At 40.6% G+C, this 24,239-nt stretch overlaps 1 protein-coding gene across 2 annotated transcripts in view; it reads left to right on the top strand.

Moving 5' to 3' along the window:
* The first annotated feature begins 3,197 nt into the window (after nt 1-3,197).
* LOC132811253 (ADP-ribosylation factor-like protein 15) overlaps nt 3,198-24,239 on the top strand; it is a 294,790-nt gene continuing 273,748 nt past the window's right edge. The window contains exon 1 of one of the 2 annotated variants that reach the window (XM_060822807.1): nt 3,198-3,420. In XM_060822807.1, the coding sequence (XP_060678790.1) occupies nt 3,409-3,420 (12 nt within the window). In that variant the 5' untranslated portion in view covers nt 3,198-3,408. Of the gene's footprint in view, nt 3,421-10,710; nt 10,818-24,239 lie in introns of those variants that run through there. The other variant, XM_060822797.1, reaches the window with a different exon arrangement.

Here is a 24,239-nt window from a genome sequence, read left to right as displayed (position 1 = left end):
AACATTAAATATCAAGAGTCTATTCTATACTTTCTCATCATTTTCAAAATGTGCCTGTGCCTGAGCAGCCAGCATTATTACAATGGCTTGGGAAGCATCTGCTGTGTAGATATAGATAAATGAATATTTTGCATCCAACACCTTAACAATTCCTATACATAAATCATCCCTTCTCCTCCTTTTACCCTCAAATTGTGTAAGTGCCAGTATTAGACTGGGGTGGACAAATCTCACATCACCAGGTTATAGTCCAACAGGTTTATTTGAAAGTACAGATACAAGTTTCAGAATGATGCTCCTTTGTCAGTGGGGCCCCATCAACAACCTGACGAAGGAGCAGTGACCCGAAAGCTTGTATTTCCAAATAAACCTGTTGGTTTATAATCTGGTGTTGTGTGATTTTTAAACTGTTACCCCCTAGTGGTAGATGGTAGTGGTACTTTTGTGCACAGGAACCATTTCAGATTGCCTACCAGCAGCTGAATTTTGGAGGATTGATCACTCCCTTAACCAAAATGGAAATGTGACCCTTAGTTCTTTATAGCAGAGATGAATTGCTTGTACAGAAGAATATCAAATAGTACAGGGAGCGACCGGGACGTTAGATTCGTTAGCACACGTGAACAAATGCACCAGAGAATTCAGAGGACAAATAGTCAGTATTTGATCTTTTAAATCAATCGAACCTCAGAGCGTTTCGTGTATTGTTGTTTACTGTTGTCTATGCAGTGAAACAAAGTTAAGAAAAATCACACAAACACCAGGTTATAGTCCAACAGGTTGAATTGGAAGCACGAGCTTTCAGAACGCCGCTCCTTCATCAGGTGGTTGTGGAGGACACAATTGTAAGACACAGAATTTATAGCAGAAGTTTACAGTGTGATGTAACTGAAATTATACATTGAAAAATATCTTAATTGTCTGTTGAGTCTTTCGTCTGTTCGAATACCATGATAGTTTCACTTCTTTCATGTGTAAATTACAAAACCTTTTCTTAAAAGTTGCATTTTCAGGTTAGCTGTTAACAATGGTGATAGCTAGACAATATGTTGTGGGTGTTAGCTCCAAAATTCTCTGTCGACGCCATGATGTTTAGATTGATTCTAATCTAAAAAGTGAGATAACAGAGTTCTCCATGAATGCATGCAGTTTTTGAGCAAAGTACAATGTAACTCTGCAATTACAAATTCACCCCACAAAAAGTGCACGCATGTGGGTCTTTGCGTCTGTCTGGGTTGGGGTTGAGAGTGTGTGTGTGTAGTGAGTGTAGAGTGTCTTAAGTCTGTGAGGGGTGCATATGTGGAAGTGTGTGTGCATGTCTGGGGTGGGGGGGTTGAGTGTCTGAGAAAGAGTGTATATGTGTGTGCATGAGTGTAGAGTGGTCTAAATCTCTAAGAGGATGCCTGTGAGAGTGTGAGAGTGAGTGTGTCTGTAAGGGGGTGTGTGCACACATGCATGTGCATGCATAGTGCAATGGTGCTCACCTGTAATTTGACATGAACCCAAGGTCCTGGTTGGGGCCCTCCCTTCAGGACATTCGACCTCGGACCTTCAGGTGACCATCCTCCAAGGAGGACTTCAGGACAGGCAGCTGCGAAAAGTGGCCGATAGCCAAGTTCAGTACCCATAGGGAGGGCCTCAACTGGGACCTCATGGCATTGACAGAACACAGGGGGCTTACACCTTCAATGTATTGTCTAGCTAACATCAATTGTTACAGCTAACCTGAGAATGCAACTTTTAAGAAAAGATTTTGTGATTTACACATGAAAGAAGTGAAACTCAAAGTTTGGGAGAAGATTTGTAGCTCGGGTGCTCGTTGTTGTGGTTCTGTTCGCCGAGCTGGGAGTTTGTGTTGCAAACGTTTCGTCCCCTGTCTAGGTGACATCCTCCGGTATATTGGGTCCAGGTCGATGGGTTTGTTGATAGAATCAGTGGATGAGTGCCACAGAGAACAGCCAGGGAATTCCTAGAGGCATGGCACTCATCCACAGATTCTATCAACAAACACATCGACCTGTACCCAATATACCGGCCACTGCAGCGGACAGCAAGAACTGACAACCGGAAGCGGCAGAGACAAGCCACTATAAATGCCGGAGGAAACATCACAGAAGCGCTTCACAGGAGGCTCCCAAGCACTGAGGATGTCACCTAGACAGGGGACGAAACGTTTGCAACACAAACTCCCAGCTCGACGAACAGAACCACAACAAGTGAAACTATCATGGTATTTGAACAGATGAAAGACTCAACAGACAATAAAGGTATTTTTCAATGTATAATTTCAGTTACATCACATTGTAAACTTTTGCTACAAATTCTGTGCCTTACAATTGTGTCCTCCCCAATCACCTGATGAAGGAGTGGCGCTCCGAAAGCTAGTGCTTCCAATTAAACCTGTTGGACTATAACCTGGTGTGTGATTTTTAACTTTGTAAACCCCAGTCCAACACCAACATCTCCAAATCATGCAGTGAAACGTTTGTCTCCGTACTGCGTCCTGTTTCTCATAGTGTCCAGAGTTGAAAAATGTGGTGCTGGAAAAACACAGCAGGCCAGGCAGCATCCGAGGAGCAGGAGAAGAAGGGCTTATGCCCGAAACGTCGATTCTCCTGCTCCTCGGATACTGCCTGGCTTGCTGTGTTTTTCCAGCACCACATTTTTCAACTCTGGTCTCTAGCATCTGCGGTTCTCAATTTCTCATAGTGTCCAGTAAAGATTCAATCTGACATAAGATTTAAGAGATAAATTCTTTAGAAACGGCATGACATATACGCTATGTGAATGCTCAATACTTTCCTCCTTGACCACAATGGCAATCGTCTCCGAGACTCAACTCAAAAAACTGTATCAAATATTGCTGCACCATTGTTGGGCCGAAGGGCCTGTTTCCACACTGTAAGTAATCTAATCTAATAATTGCATCACTAGCCTACAAAAATAAAGCGATATAATATTCAAACGCTGCTTAAATTGTTGTTTCCCTTCACGGTAAATGCACTAGCTGTGTTAAGCACAGACAACAACTCACGCAATTTCGAATTCTACCACTTTCCAGTCCCCGAACGTGAATCTCACTAACCTCACGCTAACTTCAAACTAAACTTCCGGGGTTATTGAATAACAGCCTCACGTCTGCGATCAGATGATCACCCTACGCAGAAAGGGAGTGGCTTTTAGGGGTTAATTTTAACATTTCACCCACTAGGGGATAAAGTACAGTTGAGGAAATAAGTGTAGGCTTCGTAAATACAGAGTGAGAGAGACGGCGAACTTTTACATTTTCTCACCCATTTAAGTTAAGAAATGTCAGACAAACTGTTCTTATAACAAATAAGATATAAAATATACACATAGAAGATAAAAGTGCTTTGGACTTGGAAGCTGAGAGTCTCCGTTCTGTAAATGGATTATCTGGTATGTTTGTGTGTTTCTGCTTCCTTCTAGATGCGTGCCGACAGCACAAGCAGATTTCACTTATGGTTTTGTTTGGTGGCTGCAGTCGTATTAATTGTCTGATCGTTTGGCTGTTGTAAACTGCAGTAATTCGAATGTCAGAAATGAATGAATGAATGAGAATGTACTTGCTGTAACAGGTCAATTTCAGTTACTCATCTCATTTACCAACTCATTAGGAATTGTAATTGCGGCAGTATTTTGCTAGTTTTATAGTAACGAGCTTTCTAACGATTCGGATCTGACCTTGGCTGTATTTTCATGAGAACCGCAGCTTCAGTCCAGTATTATAAGACACGGCTGAGTGATCTGAATTGCTACCTTGAGTGTTTCATGTTGGTAACCTTAACCTACTTACACTTGAAACTGGCACAAAACGCTCCACATTTAGAAATTGCAACAAGTGTACTCCATTACGGATACTTCAATGTTATGCCCTTCAAATTAAACAAAAAAGATTGATTTGTCACTGCAGTTTTGTGTACGACCATTACTCCTGCAATGATTTTTTTTCCTTTTAAAAAGACCCTGACAATGGAGTTTGAAATCTGTTCCGGTTCTTGTGGGCATAAATCCACAAAGAGTACAACTTAGATTGTTACTTGGCTTATCCTTTATATTTAACTACCTCGTGCAAATATATAGTCGAAAATGTACAGACTGTTGATCTTTAAACATTTGGTAATAGCATGAATATTTTGCTCTTGTTGTTCTGAACGTGTGCCATGAGTTAAACAGTTTATTGATTGGCTGTGTTGAGTTAACAATACAGGTTTCAGGAAATCAGAAGCAAACCGGATTCTAACACAATAAGTCTTTCAAATTTTATTGCTTTAGCTAAAATGTGAAAGGGAACAGAAGGGTGGTGTTACTCCTGTAATTGTTTTTATTTGTTTTTTTAAGATGGCAAAATTGTTTTCTGACTTAGCATCTTAATAACTTTTTCAATTATTCCAATACAGTAAATATGGACACAAAATTATTATGGGTTAAAGGACTATGATACCTTGTTAGCAAATGTTATAACACACTTTAACCAATATGGCATTTTGGGCATTTCAAGTATCTGGTGATTAAAATTCTCCAACAAGTAGTAAGATTTATTGAATATCAAGAAGAAATTCTAGGTTAAATGATGCAATTATACAACCAGAAAGAGATTATCTTGAAGTCTGTGTATCAACTTTGTTTCCAGAACTGCAGTATCAGAAACAAATCTCAAATTTGCCTCATTTGGAAAATGTTGTAATTTACAACACATGCAACCATTTCGCTACTACTTAAAATAGAAAAAAAAATGAAAACTTTGGAGGAAAATACAAAGATAGTCTTGGCAACCTCTTTGTCTTGTAGGCTTTTATTGGTACAAGTGAAAGTTAGTTTCATGAGTTTTGCCACTGTCTCACATGAGGACATTCTTTACAGCCATAGAGATGTACAGCAAGGAAACAGACACTTCGGTCCAATTTGTCCACTGACCAGATATCCTGAATTAATCTAGCCTCATTTACCACCATTTCACTGATAATCGTCTAAACCATCCCTACTTACGTACTCATCCACTTACCTTTTAAATTTGTAATTATACCAGCCTCCACCACTTCCTCTGGCAGCTAATTCCATACATGCACCGTACCCTGTGTGAAAATGTTGCCTCTTAGGTCCCATTTAAATCTTGCCCCCCTCATGCTATGCCCGCTAGTTTTGGACTCCTTACCCTGGGAAAAGACATTGTCTATTTACCCAATCCATGCCCCTCATGATTTTAGCAACCTCAATAAGGTCACCCCTCAGCTTCCGACGCTTCAGGGAAAATAGCCCCAGCCTGTTCAGCCTCTTTCTATAGCTCAAATCCTCCAACCCTGGCAACATCCTTGTAAATATTTTCTGAATCCTTTCAAGTTTAACTTTCCTATAGCAGACAGACCAGAACTGAACTCAGTATTTTAAAAGTAGCCGAACCAATGTACTGTGAAGCTGCAACATAACATCCCATACTCCGTGTCCTGACCAATAAAGGTAAGGATGCCAAACACCTCCTGTCTACCTGTGACTCCACTTTTGAGGACCTATAAAATTGTTCTCCAAGGTCCCTTTTTTTTTCAGTAACTCTCCCCAGGATCCTACCATTAAGTGTATAAGTCCTGCCCTGATGTGTCTTATCAAAATGCAACATTTCACATTTATCTAAATTAAACTGCATCTGCTACTCCTTGGCCAATCAGCCCATCTGATCAAGGTCCCATATTACTTTGAGGTAACCTATTTCACTGCCCATTATATGACCAATTTTGGTGTCATCTGCAAACTTAATAACCATATCTCCTATATTCACATCCAAATCGTTTACATAAGTAATGAAAGGCAGTGAATCCAGCACTGATTCTTTCAGAACATTGCTGGTCATAGGTCTCCAGTCCAAAAGACAACCCTCCACCACCACCCTTTCTCTTTTAATGTCAAGCCAATTTTGTTTCCAAATAGCTAGCTCTGCCTGGATTCCATGTGATGCCACCTTGCTATCCAGTCTGTCATGCAGAACATTCTCAAAAACCTTGCTGAAGTCCAGATTGACAGCATCCACCGCTCTGCCTTCTTCTTTGTCACTTCTTCAAAAAACTCAATAAAATTAGTGAGCCACAAATGCCTATACACAAAGCAACATTGACTGTACCTAATCAGTCGTGGCCTTTCCAAATACATGTAAATCCTGTCACTTCAACAATGTAAACACCACTGACATCAGCCTCACTTGTCTATAGTTCCCTGGCTTTTCCTTCACTTTCTTACTAGTGACACCATGTTAACCACCCTCCAGTCATCCGGTAGCTCATCTGTGGCTATCAATGATACAAATATCTTAGCAAAGGGCCCAGCAATCACTTCCCTAGCTTTCCACAAAGTTCTGGGATATACTTGATCAAGGATTTATCCACCTTTATGTGTTTCATGATATTCAACATCACTTCCTCTGTAATATGGACACTTTTCAAAATATCACTATTTAGTTCTTCAACTTTCATGTTCTTCTCCACAGTAAATACTGACTTGAAATAGCCATTTAATATTTCCCCCATCTCCTATGATTCTACACATAGTTGGCCTTGTTGAACTTTAAGGGGCCCTATTCTCTCCCTAGTTACTCTTTTGTCCTTAATGTATTTGTAGAATCTGTTTGGATACTCCTCAACCCTATTTGCCAAAGCTATCGCATGTCCCCTTTCTGTCCTGATTTCCCTCTTGAGTATATTCCGACTGCCCTATATACGCCTTGAGGGACTCACTTGATCCCAGCTGTCTGTCCCTGACATGAGTCCTTCTTGATCACAGCCTCAATTTTTCATCTTCCAGCATTCCCTATACCTACGAGCTTTGCCCTTCACAATGACAGGAACATGCTGTCTCTGGACTGGCATTTCATTTTTGAAGGCTTCGCACCTTTTAACCATCCCTTTACTTGCAAGAAGCCTCTCCCAAACAACTTTTGAAATTTCTTGTCTAAAACCGTCAAAGTTGGCTTTATTCCAATTTGGAAGTTTAACTTTTAGATCAGGTCTATGCTTTTGCATAAGTATTTTAAAACTAATAGAATCATGGTCACTCGTACCAAAATGCTTTCCCACAGACACCTCAGTCACTTGCCCTGCCTTATTTTCCAAGAGAAGGTCATGTTTTGCTCCTTCACTAGTAAGTACATCCACACACTGAATAAGAAAATGTCCTTGTACACACTTAAATTCCTCTCCATCCAAACACTTAATACTATGGCAGTCCCAGTCTGTGTTTGGAAAATTAATACCCCCTATCATTACAATGCTATTGTTCTTCCAGATATCTGAGATCTCCTTACAAATTTCTTTTTTGAGTTCCCACTGACCACTGGGGGGGCCTATGCCACAATCCCAATAAGGAGATCCTGCCACATTAGCCGAGGCATTGCTATGAAAAATAAATTTGTTATTTGTGTTACAGTGGTAGTGTCCAGAAACAAAAACAGAAAATGTTGGAAAAGCTTAGCAGTTTTGGCATCATCTGAGGAGAGAAATCAGTTAATGTTTTGGGTCCAGTATTCCTTCCTCGGAACAGTGTCCATAAAGCCTGGGCTCAAATCCCATCTGCTTCAGAGATATCTGATAACATGTTTCAACAATTGATTTCTATTTTAAAAACACTGTATATATAAGAAAATTGTTTCCATCCTTGTCAGTCATAAAGATAGTGCAGAATTATGTAATGGAAGAAAATTCTGCACTGACAATATTGAGATTACCTTTGGAAAGGAAAGTGAGGCAACATCACACTTTTTTTGGGGGGGGTGGGGGCGCAGAAGATGCTATCCGCTATGAGAAGCTTATTTTGTTTTGACAATAAGTTAATGATATTGGAGTTAAGTTTTACTTTCCAGAAAATATGTCATTTATAATCCTATATGTCATAGCTGACTATAGAGTCTTTCAATGGTCTGATGTATTGGCATTCATTTTTTCCCCTCTATTTTCCTTCAGTTTTTCGTGGCATTCCAAAGGTAATGATTCTTTGAATTAACTGAACTGGTTATTTGTTATTAGCACAGTGGGACCCTTCATTTTTGGATAAAGTTACAATCAGTTTGTGTATTCCATATCAGAATTTATTCTGAAAGCTTGGTTTTAACACTAAAAATTGGCTTTAGCAAAGGTTCAATTTGCATACTTTCATATCGGGGACACTGGAGTGGACTCAAGTCATAGCGTTTTACAGCACAGAAATGGACCCTTTAGTCCAACTTGTTCATGCAAACCAGATATCCTGAATTAATGTAATCTCATTTGCCACCAGTTCACCCATATCCCTCTCACCCTTCCCATCCAGATGCCTTTTAAAAACTGCAATTGTACCAGCCTCAACCACTTCCTTTGGCAGTTCATTCCATATGTGCACTATACCCTGTGTGGAAAAAGTTGCCTCTTAGGCCCCTTTTAAATCTTTCCCCTCTCAACTTAAACCTATGCCCTCCAGTTTTGGACTCCCTTTCCCCCCTCCCACCCTGGGGAAAAGATCTTTGCTATATACCCTATCCATACCCATCATGATTTTATAAACTTCTATAAGGTCACCCCTCAGCCTCTGATGCTCCAGGGAAAATAGCTCCAGTCTATTCAGCCTCTCCCTATTGCTCAAACCCTCCAACCCTGGAAACATCCTTTTCTGAACCTTTGCAAATTTCACAACATTCTTCCAATAGGAGGGAGACCAGAATTGCACACACAATTCCAAAAGTGGCCTAACCAATGTCCTGTACAGCCACAACATGACCTCTCAACTCCTATACTCAGTGCACTGACCGATAAAGGCAGGCATACCAAACACCTCCTTCATTACCCCGCATACCTATGGCACCATTTTCAAGGAACTGTGAACCTGCACTCCAAGGTTTTTTTGTTCGGCAACACTCCTCAGGACCTTACCATTAATTGTACAGTAAATTGAATTGGCTGAAGATTGGCATCTATGAATGATCATGATCCTCTTTTGGTTGGTTAATCAGCCATGACCTTTTGTGACTGTATGTGGCCATTTTCTAAATATTCAAAAACAAAACTAAAAATTGTTGTAAAAAAACTCAGCGGGTCTGTCAGTATCTGTGGAGAGAAAGCAGAAGTAAAATTTCAGTCAGTCATAGAGTCATAGAGATGTACGGCATGGACACAGACACTTGGGTCCAACTTGCCCATGCCGACCAGATATCCTAACCTAACCTAGTCCCATTTGCCAGCACTTTGCCCAGGTCCTTCTAAACCCTTCCTATTTGAATACTCATCCAGATGCCTTTTAAATGCTGGAATTGTATCAGCCTTCACCACTTCCTCTGGCAGCTTATTCCAGCACTACCCTCTGTTTGAAAAAGTTGTCTTATGTCCTCGTTAGATCTATCCCCTCTCACCCTAAACCTATGCCCTCTAGTTCTGGACTGCCCCACCCCAGGGTAAAGACTTTGTCTATTTACCCTATCCATGCCCCTCATAATTTTGTAAACCTCTATAAGGTCACCCCTCAGCCTCCGACGCCCCCAGTCTGTTCAGACTCTCCCTGTAGCTCAAATTCTCCAAGCCAGGTGACGTCCTTGTAATTCTTTTCTGAACTCTTTCAAGTTTCAAACATTGTTCCAATAGGGAAGAGACCAGAATTGTATGCAATATTCCAAAAGTGGCCTAACTAATTTCCTGTACAACCGTGACATGACCTCCCAATTCTTACACTCCAGTGATTCTTCAAAACTGATTATAGCTAGGGAAAATTTGGTAAATATGCTGAAGACGGAGTTGGAGGGAGATTGGATGAAAACCATGATAACTGGAAATGGAGCTCTGAGAGAAAACTTAAATTGGGCAGATAAGGGAATAGGTAAAGGTCAGCCCGGGAGAATGAGCAGTTGCGAATGGGGACCATTAGTGGCTGACAATGGACTGTTTATGATTGCAGCCTATATGATGGCAAGGCCTTCACTGAGTGCAGCTGCAAACGGCTCAACGTCTCCTCCATATGCAGGATCAACATAAGTGAACCTCCTCTGGTGTTTTTTTTGTCATTTATATAAACGTGGATGTAAATATAAGAGGTGTCGTTAGTACATTTGCAGATGAGACCAAAATTGGAGATGTAATGGAATGCGAAAAAGATTACCTCAGAATACGACGGCACCTTGGTCAGATGGGTCAAGGAATGGCAGATGGAATTTAATTTGGATAAACGTGAGGTGCTGTCTTTTGGAAAGGCAAATCAGGACAGGACTTACACACTTAATAGTAGGGTCCTGGGGAGTGTTGCTGAACAAAGAGACCTCAATAGGGGTCTTTAATATTTTCTTCTAAAAATTATTAAATGTCCCACCATCAACTGCCCTCTGGGGTAGTGATTGGAATGAGGTGAGGAGAAAGTGAGGTCTGCAGATGCTGGAGATCAGAGCTGAAAATGTGTTGCTGGAAAACCCCAGCAGGTCAGGCAGCATCCAAGGAGCAGGAGAATCGGTGTTTCGGGCATGAGCCCATCTTCAGGAATGAGGTGAAGTGAGGACACCGTTTTCTACCGCTTTGGACTGTGTGTGATAGAAGAGATGGAGATTCAGACAGATTATATGAATAGGGACTGGGAAGGGCAGAATTGGGTTGTGTTGCGTTCGACAGTGCAGAGCAATGGCTCAGGGGGCGGGGCCAGGGTCAGGGGGCGGGGCCAGGGCCGTACATCCTGAGGCCCCGCCCTCAGGTCGGGGGGGGGGGGCCCGCAGCCGCCGGTTTTTCCGAGAGGCGGTACCTGTATCCTGGGATATGGGCCAGTGTTTGGAGTTGTCGGCCGCTGTGTGTCGGATCGGCATTTATTCGGTAGGACGTCCTGGTTGATTTTGGATGTGTTTGAGATCGGGTCAGGTAGAGAAGCTCAGATTAGAGCCGTGCGTCCCCAGGGTAGGCCTTGAACCCAGCGGCCGCGAGCCAGCAGCTTTACTGATCCCGGCTCGTAGCTGTATTCACTACAGGGACCTCCCCTCAGCTCTGCATCTCCCCGCGTCGCTCCACTCGCTGTATCCTCATTTCCCCCTTCCAATCTCCCCTCTCCCCTCTCCCCTACCCACCTCTTCACCCTCACTTACTCCCTACCCACCTCCCCTACCCTCATCCATTCCTACCCCCTTCCCTTACCCCCCCTCAACTATCTCCTCCCCTACACCTCCCTCCCCAACCCCGCTCTTACCCCTCTCCCCCTCTCCAACCCCCCCTACCCCCCGTCTCCCCCCCCCCACCCCCGTCTCCCCCACCCCCGTCCCCTACCCCCACCCCACCCCCCACCCCCGTGTCCCTTCCCCCCCTCCCCTACCCCCGTCTCGCCCCCTCCCCTACCCCCGTCTCGCCCCCCCCCTCCCCTACCCCCGTCTCGCCCCCCCTCCCCTACCCCCGTCTCGCCCCCCCCCTCCACCCCACCCCATTTGTCCCCCTCTCTTGTAAGTGTAGCGGAAAGCGAAGAAGGATACATCGGATTGCAATCGATCTTGATCAGATGGGTCAATGGGCTGAGAAGTGGCAGATGGAGTTTAGATAAATGCGAGGTGCTGAATTTTGGGAAAGCAAATCTTAGCAGGACGTTTACACTTAATGGTAAGGTCCTAGGGAGTGTTGCTGAACAAAGAGACCTTGGAGTGCAGGCTCCTAGCTCCTTGAAAGTAGAGTTGCAGGTAGATAGGATAGTGAAGGCAGCGTTTGGTATGATTTGCTTTATTGGTCAGAGTATTGAGTACAGGAGTTGGGAGGCTATGTTGTGGTTGTACAGGACATTGGTTAGGCCACTGTTGGAATATTGCATGCAGTTCTCGTCTCCTTCCTATCGGAAAGATGTTGTGAAACTTGAAAGGGCTCAGAAAAGATTTACAAGGATGTTGCCAATGTTGAAGGATTTGCGCTATAGGGGGAGTTTTTAATAGGCTAGGGCTGTTTTCCCTGGAGCATCGGAGGCTGAGGGGTGACCTTTATAGAGGTTTATAAAATCATGAGGGGCGTGGATAGGGTAAATAGACAAGGTTTTTTCCCTGGGATGGCAGACTCAGAACTAGAGGGCATAGGTTTAGGGTGAGAGGGGAAAGATATAAAAAAGACCTAAGGAGCATCCTCACACAGAGGTTGGTACGTGTATGGAATGAGCTGCCAGTGAAAGTGGTGTAGGCTAGTACAATTACAACATTTAAAAGGCACCTGGATGGATATGTGGATAGGAAGGGTTTGGAGGGATATGGGCTGGGTGCTGTCAGGTAGGACTAGATTGGGTTGGGATATCTAGTTGGCATGGACGGGTTGGACCGTAGGATTTGTTTCCATGCTGTACATTTCTATAACTCTATGACTATCCCTGTTCATCTCCCTGTCCCTCTTCCCACCTCCAGAACCTCTTCCCACCTCCATCCCCTTCCCATTCCTTCCCACGTTATCTCCAGCCTCTCATCCCCCACCCCCCCCCTTGATTTGTGTCCACTCCACCTCTCTCTGTTTTCTCTTTCCTTGTCTCTTCTCCTTTTTCCTCCACCCACTAAGTTATACTTTTTTGCTTCTAACCCATGTCTGCTCTCTTCATGTGTCTCATCTCGTTTTATCTTCCTGTATCCTCGTGAGCCACATCTAGCACCCTTTTAAAATAGCTTGTTACTCTGTGCATTCATACAAATCAATTTTCAATATGACAGTCAGCCATATCCAGTTCACTCCTGTGCTCTTAATTTGATTCCTGTTTTCAAAAGTTTTTTTTAAGCTTTATATGTTGAATTGTATGCTAACATTTGTTGGGTTTATCAGGTATATGTTTTTAAATGTCATTCAAATAATTAGATTAATTTCATTTGTTAAAAATACTACCCATTTGCACATAATTTTCCATAATGACATGAAATTGCTGGAAATTGAAGTGTGTTTGCAACATGTCAAATTTAATTTTGTTTTGATACTGTTCAAAATTTGTACTTTGTTCTTATCTCTGAAGATTAATATGGATGTTCTGGTGATGAAATGAGGGTCATAATGTGAGATGGGTTTTTTTGGTAAAATTTCAGGTTATTTTCACATCTTTAGCCACAAGACAATGCCTGCTGGGCAATTGGCACCTTAATGTTTGAAAAGTGAGACTGTAGTTGAAAGATTGTTTAAATAAAGCTGAATTGAAATGGTTAAAATGCACACAGCATCAGGTACTAGTCCAACAGGTTTATTTGGAAGCACTAGCTTTCGGAGCACTGCTCCTACCTGATGAAGTGGCACTCCAAAAGCTCGTGGTTCCAGTCAACCTGTTGGACTAATAACCTGGTGTTGTGTGAATTTTAACTTTGTACATTCCATCCAACACTGGCATTTCCAAGAGATGAAAATGAACCATTATCTATCTGAATTGTGAAACAAGCTGTGAGGGGCTGAATAGCCTACACCACTTGCCTACAAGTTGATGTAGTATTCTGTTTTTAAAGGCACCTTGCTTCCTGAGTGATCCAACAGACCACTGCATGTTGTGTTAGTGAGAGAGACTTAATTTTTATAGACCACTGGTCTAGAATTAATAAATGTTCTGATGCATAATCTTTTAAATTTCTCTTGCATTCTTGTGTTATTTCACGTATTCCTTTTTTTTGTCAGTTTTGATTTAGAGTAAGTGACGAGAAATCGAAGAAGAGACTGATGGCCAATATAAAAGTGAATCCAAAATAGTCTTTAGGCATGTAACTAGTTAAAGGGGGAGTAGGATTGATTTTAGGCATCAAGAAAAGATTCATACAAGGAAACAGAGGGCATAGCAGAAGCATTGCTGCAAATGTGTTGCTGGTCAAAGCACAGCAGGTTAGGCAGCATCTCAGGAATAGAGAATTCGACGTTTCGAGCATAAGCCCTTCATCAGGAATAGCAGAAGCATTGAAGAGGTACTTGGATTTATTAAGGAAGATGCTGAAAGGTGAGGTAAATGAGGTGATGGCCAAAACATTAGAGAGATGTTGACATCATGGCTACTTTGCTGTATGAGTAAAGCACAGGCTCAGTCTAATGTTCTGGGGGCATGGTTTCAAATCCCACCATGGTCACTAATGGAGATTAATTTTAGTGATTTTAAATTAATAAAAAACATCTGAAATTCAAGTTGGAAATGGAAACTGTGTAACTATTGCTAGTCAAACAGTATTTTACAACACTGTTGTTTAGAGAAGGAACTCTGCTATCTTCACCTAGTTTGGGCCTTCATGTGACTCCAGACCTATGGCAGAAAATGAGTGACTTCCTTATCTTATCAAAGGGCAGATACTGATGGGCATTGAAATTGTCAGGGAGAGCTACCTCCCGCGAAAGAATACGTTAATGCAGTGACATAGCGAAAGTATAACAAAGATTGTCTGTATTTTATGGTTGGTACTTCACCAAGACTGGGTTAGATGCATCTCAGGACACTGAAGAAGAGTTAGAGGCATTGTCCTTAATCTTCCAATCCTCCTTTAGAGACAGGAATTGTGCCTTCAGGCTGATAACTGAAAATGCTACACTCTTTGTTCAAAAAGATATCAAGGTGACCCTAGCAACTGTGTAGGCTAGTCACTTTAACCACAATGTTGTGAAAGCTTATAGAAATCATAATCTAGGACAAGGTTAATAGTCATTTGGACTATTTAACAGAGGAAAGCTGGCATAGATTTAAGTGCAACTTGTGTTTTACAAATTTGAGCAAGATTTTTGTTGAGGCAGAGGGTTGATGAGGTCAAATTTGCTGATGTTGCGTGCAAGGACTTCCTAAATTTCGCATGCATTTCTTGGTGAAGATAATGTTAAGGGTTCAATGCATTTAAACAAAAGTGGCAAAGAAATCTGGGCTGTTGCTGATTAGCAAGCGCTCTCTGTAACCTGCAGTAATAATTTAGTAAGTTAATATTTCCTTTTTTTTCTTTGAAGGATCTACACTGGGTATCAACAACTTGACTTCTAAATTATTCTTTATTCAGTACTCAAAAAGAAACTTGCACTCAGTAAGACTTGTACTCATGTGTCTAGATGAGCAAGGGTTTGTACAAGAGTTGGAACCGGGTGTGATCAGTTCTCTCCTTCAAGTCTCTGAGTAGTTGATCGGCCTATTTAGTCCTTTGCTAGCTGGTGTTTATGTCATCTCAAGACTGTGATTGGCCAGTTGTTTCTTGGTACCATCTCCAGTTTTTCTTTGATTGTCTTAGTTAGCTAATTCAGGTCTCCAGGCATCACACAACTAATGAAACAACAATCACACCTCCATTATATTCTTGGTTTTGAAGCAAACAGTCGATATTTTGAGTTTGTTTTAAAAAAATAGTAATTGTCAATTACTTATTAATTTAATGTTTAGTCTCATCTGGAGCACCATCTTGCAGGTTTTCATCCATTCAGTTCCTTTAACAATTGCACAGTTCAACTACAATAATCGTGTTACAGTCCCGGAATCAAGATCACCAGATCTTGGTAGTTAAAGATCACTTCAACTTTGATTACAGTAACCAAACTTCATGCTAGTTCTTAAAAGTTAATAGAATCACTTGAATGCCATATTACAAATACAGCACATTCCACTGCTTTGTTCAGATATTTTTCTTTGTCCTAGTATTCATTTAATTATGTACATCACTTCCTCTTTTATCAGATGCCATTCCATTCACAGGGACAGTGGGAAGAGAGGGGAATTGCTTCTATCTCTTTTTGACTGTGGCTTCTTGAGCATCACCTTTCTACTTCGTGCCGTTGGTGGTCCATTCCTCCAGTTGTCTCCTCTTCATACTCTGGGGTGTTTCATCATCCCTCTGAATTTTTTTTTGATATCTTTGTTACAGTCTCTGAGAAGTCCTGGGAACTCCTCCCGTCATGAAAGAATTGTATCCGTGTTTCCCAAACCATTTGATGCTGTTATGCCATTTTTATGCTTCACAATTGCTGTGACACCAGAATGAGAATTGTAGAGAGGGGGACAGAGATTTATTGAGTTCAAGTAGCAGGGGTATAGGCACAAAAAGCAAGTTACACAAACTACAATAACTATTTTGCAGGCTGTCTTGGTATTCGTGAACAGACCTCAAACATATTGGATGAGACCATCCTCGGGCAAAACAAAATTTAAAGGAGTCTCGCAGCTAATCCCCAGGAGTTTTAAATCTTTGCCTCTATGCATAGTCACCATTCTTATCATAGAATTGTGATCCCAATTAGTCATTGTCCCGAAATTTGATAACCTTTGCAGTTTATGTATATATGCATCTAGTTGGTGGCAGCATTATTATGGTGGTGATGTTTGAATAGCAACAATCAACTAGATGACTATTCCACATTATTGAGAATAATACAAAAGGAAAATACTTTTGAATTATGTTAGATCTCTGAAAAAGTAAAATACTAGAAATACTCAGTTGATCAGGTGGTATCTGTAGGGAGAGTAAGAAAAACAGTTCATGTTGGCAATCTTAGATCAGAACGTAAGGAACAAAAGTAGCATTTCTTGCTGAATAACCTTTGGGGTCAACTTGTTTTACAAAAAGCAGGCAATGTTGAATTATATTACATGATGCATTTTGGAAATGGTAACATTGATTTTAAAGATAGGTAATCGAGAGGTCTTGACAAACAAGTGGAGAGCTGAATTTAAATACCACCATGAAACTTAGACATTTAAATTCAATCAATTAAGTGACTGCGGAATTGAGAAAAAAATAACTACTAGTGAATCCAAATAGCCACCAGATTATCTCATATACAAATCTTTGAAGGTGACAGGGTAAGTTGAAAACATTAAGGTCATACAGGTCATTGGCTTTAAAGTAGAGGTAGAATGGACCAGGTAACTTAATTTGGGTCTCAGCCAGAGTAATATGTCCAATCCTAAATACTGCACTCAGGATGTCAGGGTCATAGATCTGGTACAGAGAAGCTTGTCATTTGTTCCTGTACTATTATGTACAGAGAAAGGAGAAGTTGAGATCGTTCACTTTCGAGGAGAGAAGGTAAACAGCTGTAAAAAGATGTTTGAAAATGAGAAACTTTCATTGATTAAGAGAGAAGCTATTTTCATTGGCAATTAAAGATTGGCAAAAGGAAGGACCAGAACTTTATTTAACAAGTTATGATGTGGAAGGTGCTGCCTGCAAAGATGGCAGGACCAATTTCAGTCTTAATTGTAAGCAGGAATTAGACTTCAAAATGAGATATTTTAGAGCTATAGGGAAAAGCAGGAGGGTATGATTAATTAAATAACACTCCAGATTCCAGACAGATGTCATGTGCCAAAATGATAGTTTTTTTGTTTGTAAGGCTTAATCCTCCCTCTCTTCCTTGCTTCTTCTTTTCTCATCTAATTTGTATTTTCTTTTTCTTAATGTCTTTTGTCCCTTCTGGCACAACTTTTTAAAAACTATTATTGTGGTTATCATAGAATCTGTAGAGTGTGGAAAGACACCCTTGGGCCTAACACTGACCCTCCAAAGAGTGACCCATTCCCCTATCCTGTATTTGCTTCTGACTAATGCACCTAACCTACATATCCCTGAACCCTATAGGCAATTTAGCTTGGCCAGTTCACCTAACCTGCACATCTTTGGATTGTGGAAGGAAACCGGAGCACCTGGAGGAAACCCGCACAGACAAGGGGAGAATACGCAAACTCCACACAGCCAGTTATCGGAGGCTGGAAGCAAGCCCAGGTCCCTGGTGCTGTGAGGTAACAATGCTAACCACTGAGGTACCATGTTACTGGTAACCTAGAGTCATAGTTATACAGCCCTTAAGTCCAATTCATCTGTCTTGACCAGATATCCTAAACTGTTCTAGTCCCATTGGCCAGCATTTGGCCCATATTCCTTTAAACCCTTCCAATTAATATACCCATCCAAATGCCTTTTAAGTGTTGTAATTGTACCTGACTCCACCACTTCTGGCAGTTCATTCCATACAAACACCACCCTCTGTGTGAAAAACATTGCCCTTCAGGTCCCTTTTTAAACCTTTTCCCTTTCACCTTAAACCTATGCCCTGTAGTTCTGGATTCCTCTACCCTGGAGAAAAGATCTTTGCTATTCACCCTATTCATGCCCCTCATGATTTTATAAACCTCTATAAGGTCACCTCTCCGGGTCTGATGCTCCAGGGAAAATAGCCTCCACTTTCAAGGAACTATGCACCTGCACCTCTCAGTCTCTTTGTTCAGCAACACTCCTCAGGACCTTACCATTAAGTATACAATCCTGTCCTAGTTTGCCTTACAAGAATGCAACTTCTCACATTTATCTAAATTATTGTTGTGATGCCTGAATCTCATGATTCTCCCACTATATCTACCTTTTTCCTACAATAATTCAGTATTCCAATCAAAGCTGTGGCCTACTCCAATCCAATCCTTGAGCTGAATACTGTAATGCTTATTTTTTCATCTAGACTGTGTATTTTAGTTGCTGCATTTCAAGTGGTCATTCAATGTGTGAACTAACACTCAAGGTACACAAATGGATTCACCCCAAAAGTTCTCAGCTCAGATTTACAGGGTGGCTAGTTTGAGAACAGACCCTCTCCAAATATAGGATGGAACAAAATGGTGAAGACTTGTTCCTCCAGTTGAAGGACTTTTCTCTCCTATACTTATTTCCTCATAAGCTTGCTCTTGCAAACCTGAGAGAGAAGCGGTCTGTGATTGGAGGAACATTGAGCAATTAGAAAAGTTAGTATTGGCACTGAAGGAATTGTCAGCAGACTGCCAGGAACTGAGGTTTAGGGAGGTATAGAGATAGGGTTGCTGGGGAGGAGGTCCAGTAGGAACGTGGGGACATGATAATGTCAGCCATCATTGCTAGGCTTTGGGGACTTTATGACTGGATAGGCTTTTGCCATGGCCAGAAATCCCCCAGCTTTTGCTGGATCCTGAATCTCTGGGGTGAGTGGTATTATCAGCCACATGATGGCTGGGGTGGGAGGAAGGGGCAGTTCCAAGTAGTATTAGGAAGGTAGAAGGGGATTTCCATGCAGTGTTAGACTTCAAATACCCCTTTGTATCCACACAAATACAGATGTCCTAGTACGTGAGTTGGTGAGAATGGAAAACAATAGCTCTCAAATCTTAAGAGGAACCCATGAGAAAAACATTTGACACCAGGTACGAATCCATTTGGCAAACTTGGCCAGGTGATTTGCAGTTAATTTTGAAAGAAACTGGAGATGTATTTCATTGGAACTGATTTTTAGTTGGCCCTCTTAGCACCAAGGTTGAGACCATGGTACATATTCAGAATTGAGCAAAAATTTTTGGGTCAAAATCCTGCAATTCCCTTCCAAATGGCATTGTGGGTGGACCTAACCTAAAATAGACTGCAAAAGCTCAAGAAAGCAGCTCACCAATTCTCCCGGGGAACTAGATGTTGGCTATAAATACTCTCTGGCATTCCGAGAGAGTGAGTACCAAAAGTCTTGCTGCACCATGGCTCAGCTGTTGACCAGCTCTGCTAGCTAAGTCATTAGCAAAATCTTTTACTCATTCATAACTTGGGACTTGAATAATCTTGCTTGAACAATAAATTTAGTTTCTTCGAGGGAGACAATTCTGTAGCATGCTTCAGTGCAAATAAATGTTGCCTTGATTACCCTTAGCAACTAAAGGTGTGTGGAGGTAATATTTTCACCTTAGCCCAAGTGAAATCTCCGTAATGGACAAATTTCAACAAAGCTTTCTAACTTGTGGCACTTGATTCATTTTTGCCAAGATTGCAGATCCTGAAGTTCTTTTTAATGGATCCAGTAGCATTGGGCAATAGAGCAAGTTGACTTTATTAAATAAGGCTATAGATTTTTACTGGGAATATTAAATGTTCAACTGCTGTGGTGTAATTTGTCACAATGTGAACAGAGTTTTCAGGCAGTTGTTGGATGTGAATTGGATCAAAACCACTTCCGTGAGAAATAAGTTTTCAGTTGTAGAGCTTCAAACAAGTGAGAAAAAGCATGAGCTGCACAATGTAACAATGGTAGACGTGTGCATTGGGTGCACCTTTCACTTGTTTATCAATCTGGTGAATGCTTTGTTTGATCAGGTATGTTTCAGGATGTATTGTAAAACCCTGTATTTGCAATACAAAATTGTATTGAGATGTTGAGACATTATTAGGTACAGTCATACAGCATTGAAACAGACAGTTTGTTTCAAATTTATTCATATTACCAAGTTTCCTAAACTAAACTTATCCCTCTAAACCTTTCCTATTCATGTATCTCTCCAAATGTCTTTTCAATGTTGTAACTGTACATGAATGTACCACTTCCTCTGGCAGTTTAGTCTGTATACGAACCCCACTTTGTATGAAAAGGTTGGCCATCAGGTCCCTTGTCAACCTATCTCTACCCACCTTAACATTATACAGTCTAGTCTTGAGCACCCCCACTCGAGGGAAGAGACATTTGCTCTTCACCTTATCTATGCCCCTCATCATTTCATAAATCCCTGTAAGGTCAGCTCTCAACCTCCTCCACTCCAGTAAAAAAAAAAGTCCCAGCTTATCCATCCTCTCATTATAACTCAAACCCTCTGGTTGGCATCTTTGTAGATCTTGTATGCACCCTCTGTAGTCTAAAATGTAGCCTCGGTAGTGACGTCTACAATCTCAACATGATGTCTAAACTCCTAAACTCAATGGTCTGAGCAATGAAGGCTAGCATAACAAATGTCACATTTAACCACACTGTCTACTGCGACACAATTTTCAATGAATTATGTACCTGAACCCCGAGGTGTCTCTGTTCTGCAATACTCCTGAAGGCTCTGTCATTAACTGTAAGTCCTACCTTTGTTCATCTTATCAAAATGCAACACTTCTCATTTATCTAAAGCAAACTCCATTTGCCACTCCTTGGCCCAATTGACCAAGATCCCTTTGTAATCTTAGATAATCTTTTTCACTGTCTACTATACCACCAGTTTTGGTGTCATCCACAAATTTACTAATCTGCTTCCTATAATCTCAACTAAACATTACATAAATGGCAAACAACAGATGACCCCAGCACCAATCTCTGGAGCACTGCTGGTCATAGGCCTTCAGTCTGGAAAACAACCCTCCAACACCACCCTCTGTCTCGTATTGTCAAACTAATTTCATGTCTGATTGGCAAGCTCTCCCTGAATCCCATTGATGTAATTTTACTCAGCAGTCTACCATGCGAAACCTTGTCAAGGGTTTACTAAAGTCTGTGTAGACAGCGTCTACCAGTTTGCCCTCTCTATCTTATTGGTCCCATCAAAAAATTAGAAAATTTTGTTGATACAGCATTGCACATGGTAAATGATTACCATTTTGGCTCCCTTCAAATGGTAAGCATTCAGTTATGACAAATGAGAATTGTTAATGTTATGCTAAACACGGATGTAGTAGCGTTGTAACATACAAATTATTCTGTTCAGTTTTTTTTTGCTTACATCTCTGCTATTCAGATGAAGAAAGGTATGTATTTACTGAATGATGAAATATGGCACATTGCCCTTTTTTTTTCCCAATATATTATAGTTTATTAGGCATTGTCCATTAGTATATGATATGACTTCTGTTTCCAGGGTTCTGCACCAGATGAACACTTGGTAGTTTTATCTATGGTAAACTGAGGTCCCTAGCCAAGTTGAGGCATTTGCTGCGGAAAAAAATATGAATGGGGTTGATTTTTGTATGGTCGATATTGATTGAAGAAATCAGTCAATGTTATTGAGGACAATATTTTATCTTCAGTGCATTTCTCCCTCTCTTGGTTGTATCATGTTCAGGATTGAAACAGGATATAATCTGCTGTGAAATATGGAAATAAAAGGGAGGCCAGATGATATAATGTCATCTTTGTGTTGCGACATATAATGGCAGGACCCAGTTGAATTCCTTGAATCCACAGCTTTGGAAGCATATTAAAATAATATTGGTGTACCTTTTTACTTCCAAATAAGTGTTGTACCATGCTCGAAATGTTAACTGTTTCTTTGTCTCCAGATTCTGCTAGATCTGTTGAGTTTCTCCAGCCTTCATTTTGTTTCAGGTTTCCAGTATTTGCAGTATCTTTCTTTAATTGGAGTTTACATTTTAAAATAGCAGGTACTGAAACAAATCTTTAGGTTATATTTTTGAAACTGCTTTCCATGTGGAACATATGGGAGAATTTGAAAATTAATCTGCTTCCAAATATGGTTATTGTAGGATATTGTTTATATATCTTTAAATTTGAAAGCTTTATCGCATGGATGTTATATTTTGATAATCTGATTGTGCATCTCCTTTCTTTGAGGGCTCTAGCAGAATTCAGCATTGCTATAAAGCATTGATAATAGGTCTGAAGGATTGCATAAAATTGGGAGTACAGCAGCAGACCATTCATTCCAATCTGTCTCTGCTTTCATATTCTTGAGTCTCCTACAAATCTAATTGCTCAACCTGGCCCTTTTTCTTAAAAAAAATCTAATCATTTGTGCATCCTGACTATCCTATTATTCAGCATATTTCAATTATTATGAGAAATTTCTACGTTTAACCTGTGATCTTTCCTCATGGTATAGAAGACAACTTCTCCCATTAACAAAAGGACTGATAATGAGAGGACACTACATAGTGAATGTTACAGGCTGAAAGGTTTTATTAATGTCGTGAGTGGTTTGGGACTGTCATATCCTGTCTGAATCTGCCTTCACCACACAATCGATTATGTTCTAAAGGGAATTAGTTCAGCACCGAGGAAGGGAACTTGCAGGGCTGGGACATAGGACTAACCATGATGCTCTTGCAAACAACTGATGTAGCCACAGTGAACAGAATAGCCTCCCTCAGTTGTATAGCTATTCTATGATTTCTTTGTGTAATAATCGTAATAATCCTTGTCAAGTTTTTGCGTGTTGTCCAGTACTTCAGTACCTTTCATAGAGATCTGATAATTATATTTCCAAGTGTGGCCTAACCAAACTTTTGCGCAATTGTATTAATATTTTCCTAGTTATGTATTCTATAATTTTGGTACCAGGGATCTTGGTACAAAGGGATACAGGTGTTGTTCATGAATTGCAAAAGGTTAGAATGCAAGCGCAGCAGGTGATTAGGTTAGCAAATGAAATGTTGGCACTTATTGCAAGGGGAATGGAATATAAAGCTACAGCTATGTAGGGATTCGGTGAAACCACATCTGCAGTTTCAGGAACAAAGAATGCAGTTAGGTTGGAACCAGTTCAATGCGTTTTTGCCTTGGTGTATTCTACGGACATTTCTCAAAGAATCCAAAAAACTAGACTAGATATAACTTTTCCACCTAGAATTCCAAATGTTCTCAATTATGTTCTCAATTATGTTCTCCATCTCGGGTTGTTACCTGATTTGTTTGCAAGCATTCTAGGATTTTTTTTCTTGTTGCTAGTTACAGCTAACAAGTCTGTTGTTGCTTGAATTAATCTTTATTTGAATTTTAAAAAAATGTAAAAGTCATGCATGTTTATAATTTGTTTATAATAAAATTATCTGCTAAAAAATGGGGTTTTTCTTGAAATCTGCAAAGAAAATTAGAAATTTTAGGTACTTAGTGGAAAATATCAACATTAATGGAAATTTTAAATGTTAAGTGGAGAGGATTTTATCTGATGTTTTGATAGTTCAGCTATTGCTATCATAATATCAGCATAAAACTTGCTCAATTTTCTAGAACAAATTTTTGAGTAAGGTGTGACACATCTTCTTGGGTAATTATAAATGAAATTATCAGTTAGGAGTGACAGTAGTGTAGTTGTAATGTCACTAAATCCAGAGATCCAGCCTATTCTTCTGGGAGCGATTTGTTCAGATCCCATGTCAATTAATGGAATTTAAATTTAATTAACAAATCTGGAGGATGAAAGCTAATCGCGGTAATGGGGATTATGGAATTATCATCAATTATTGTCAAAAATCCATCTTGTCATTCAGGAAGAGATATCTGCCACCTTTACTTGGTCTGACCTACATGTGACTCCAGACCCACAGCAAGTTGATTGACTCTTAACTGTCCTCTGAATTGGTGCAGTAGCCCATTCAGTTGTTCAAGAGCTTTTCAATGACTAAAGTGTATTTTTCCAATTTAAAAGAAAGGGATGGGCTACAGATGCTTGCCTTGCCAGTGCTACTCCCATCCTGTGGAAAACTAAATAAACATGTCATTGTGACACCTCATTTTACAATTGAACATGTCGATGTTTGGATTAAACTAATTGTTGCAATAAGTATTCAATTGCTTGTTTGTGATGATATGGCCAAGTGA

The sequence above is a fragment of the Hemiscyllium ocellatum genome, chromosome 1 (genome assembly GCF_020745735.1).
Source record: "Hemiscyllium ocellatum isolate sHemOce1 chromosome 1, sHemOce1.pat.X.cur, whole genome shotgun sequence".
NCBI classification, from domain to species: domain Eukaryota; kingdom Metazoa; phylum Chordata; class Chondrichthyes; order Orectolobiformes; family Hemiscylliidae; genus Hemiscyllium; species Hemiscyllium ocellatum.
The sequence above is the reverse complement of the archived record's forward strand: the minus strand, read 5'-3'. Positions and strand labels throughout refer to the sequence as shown.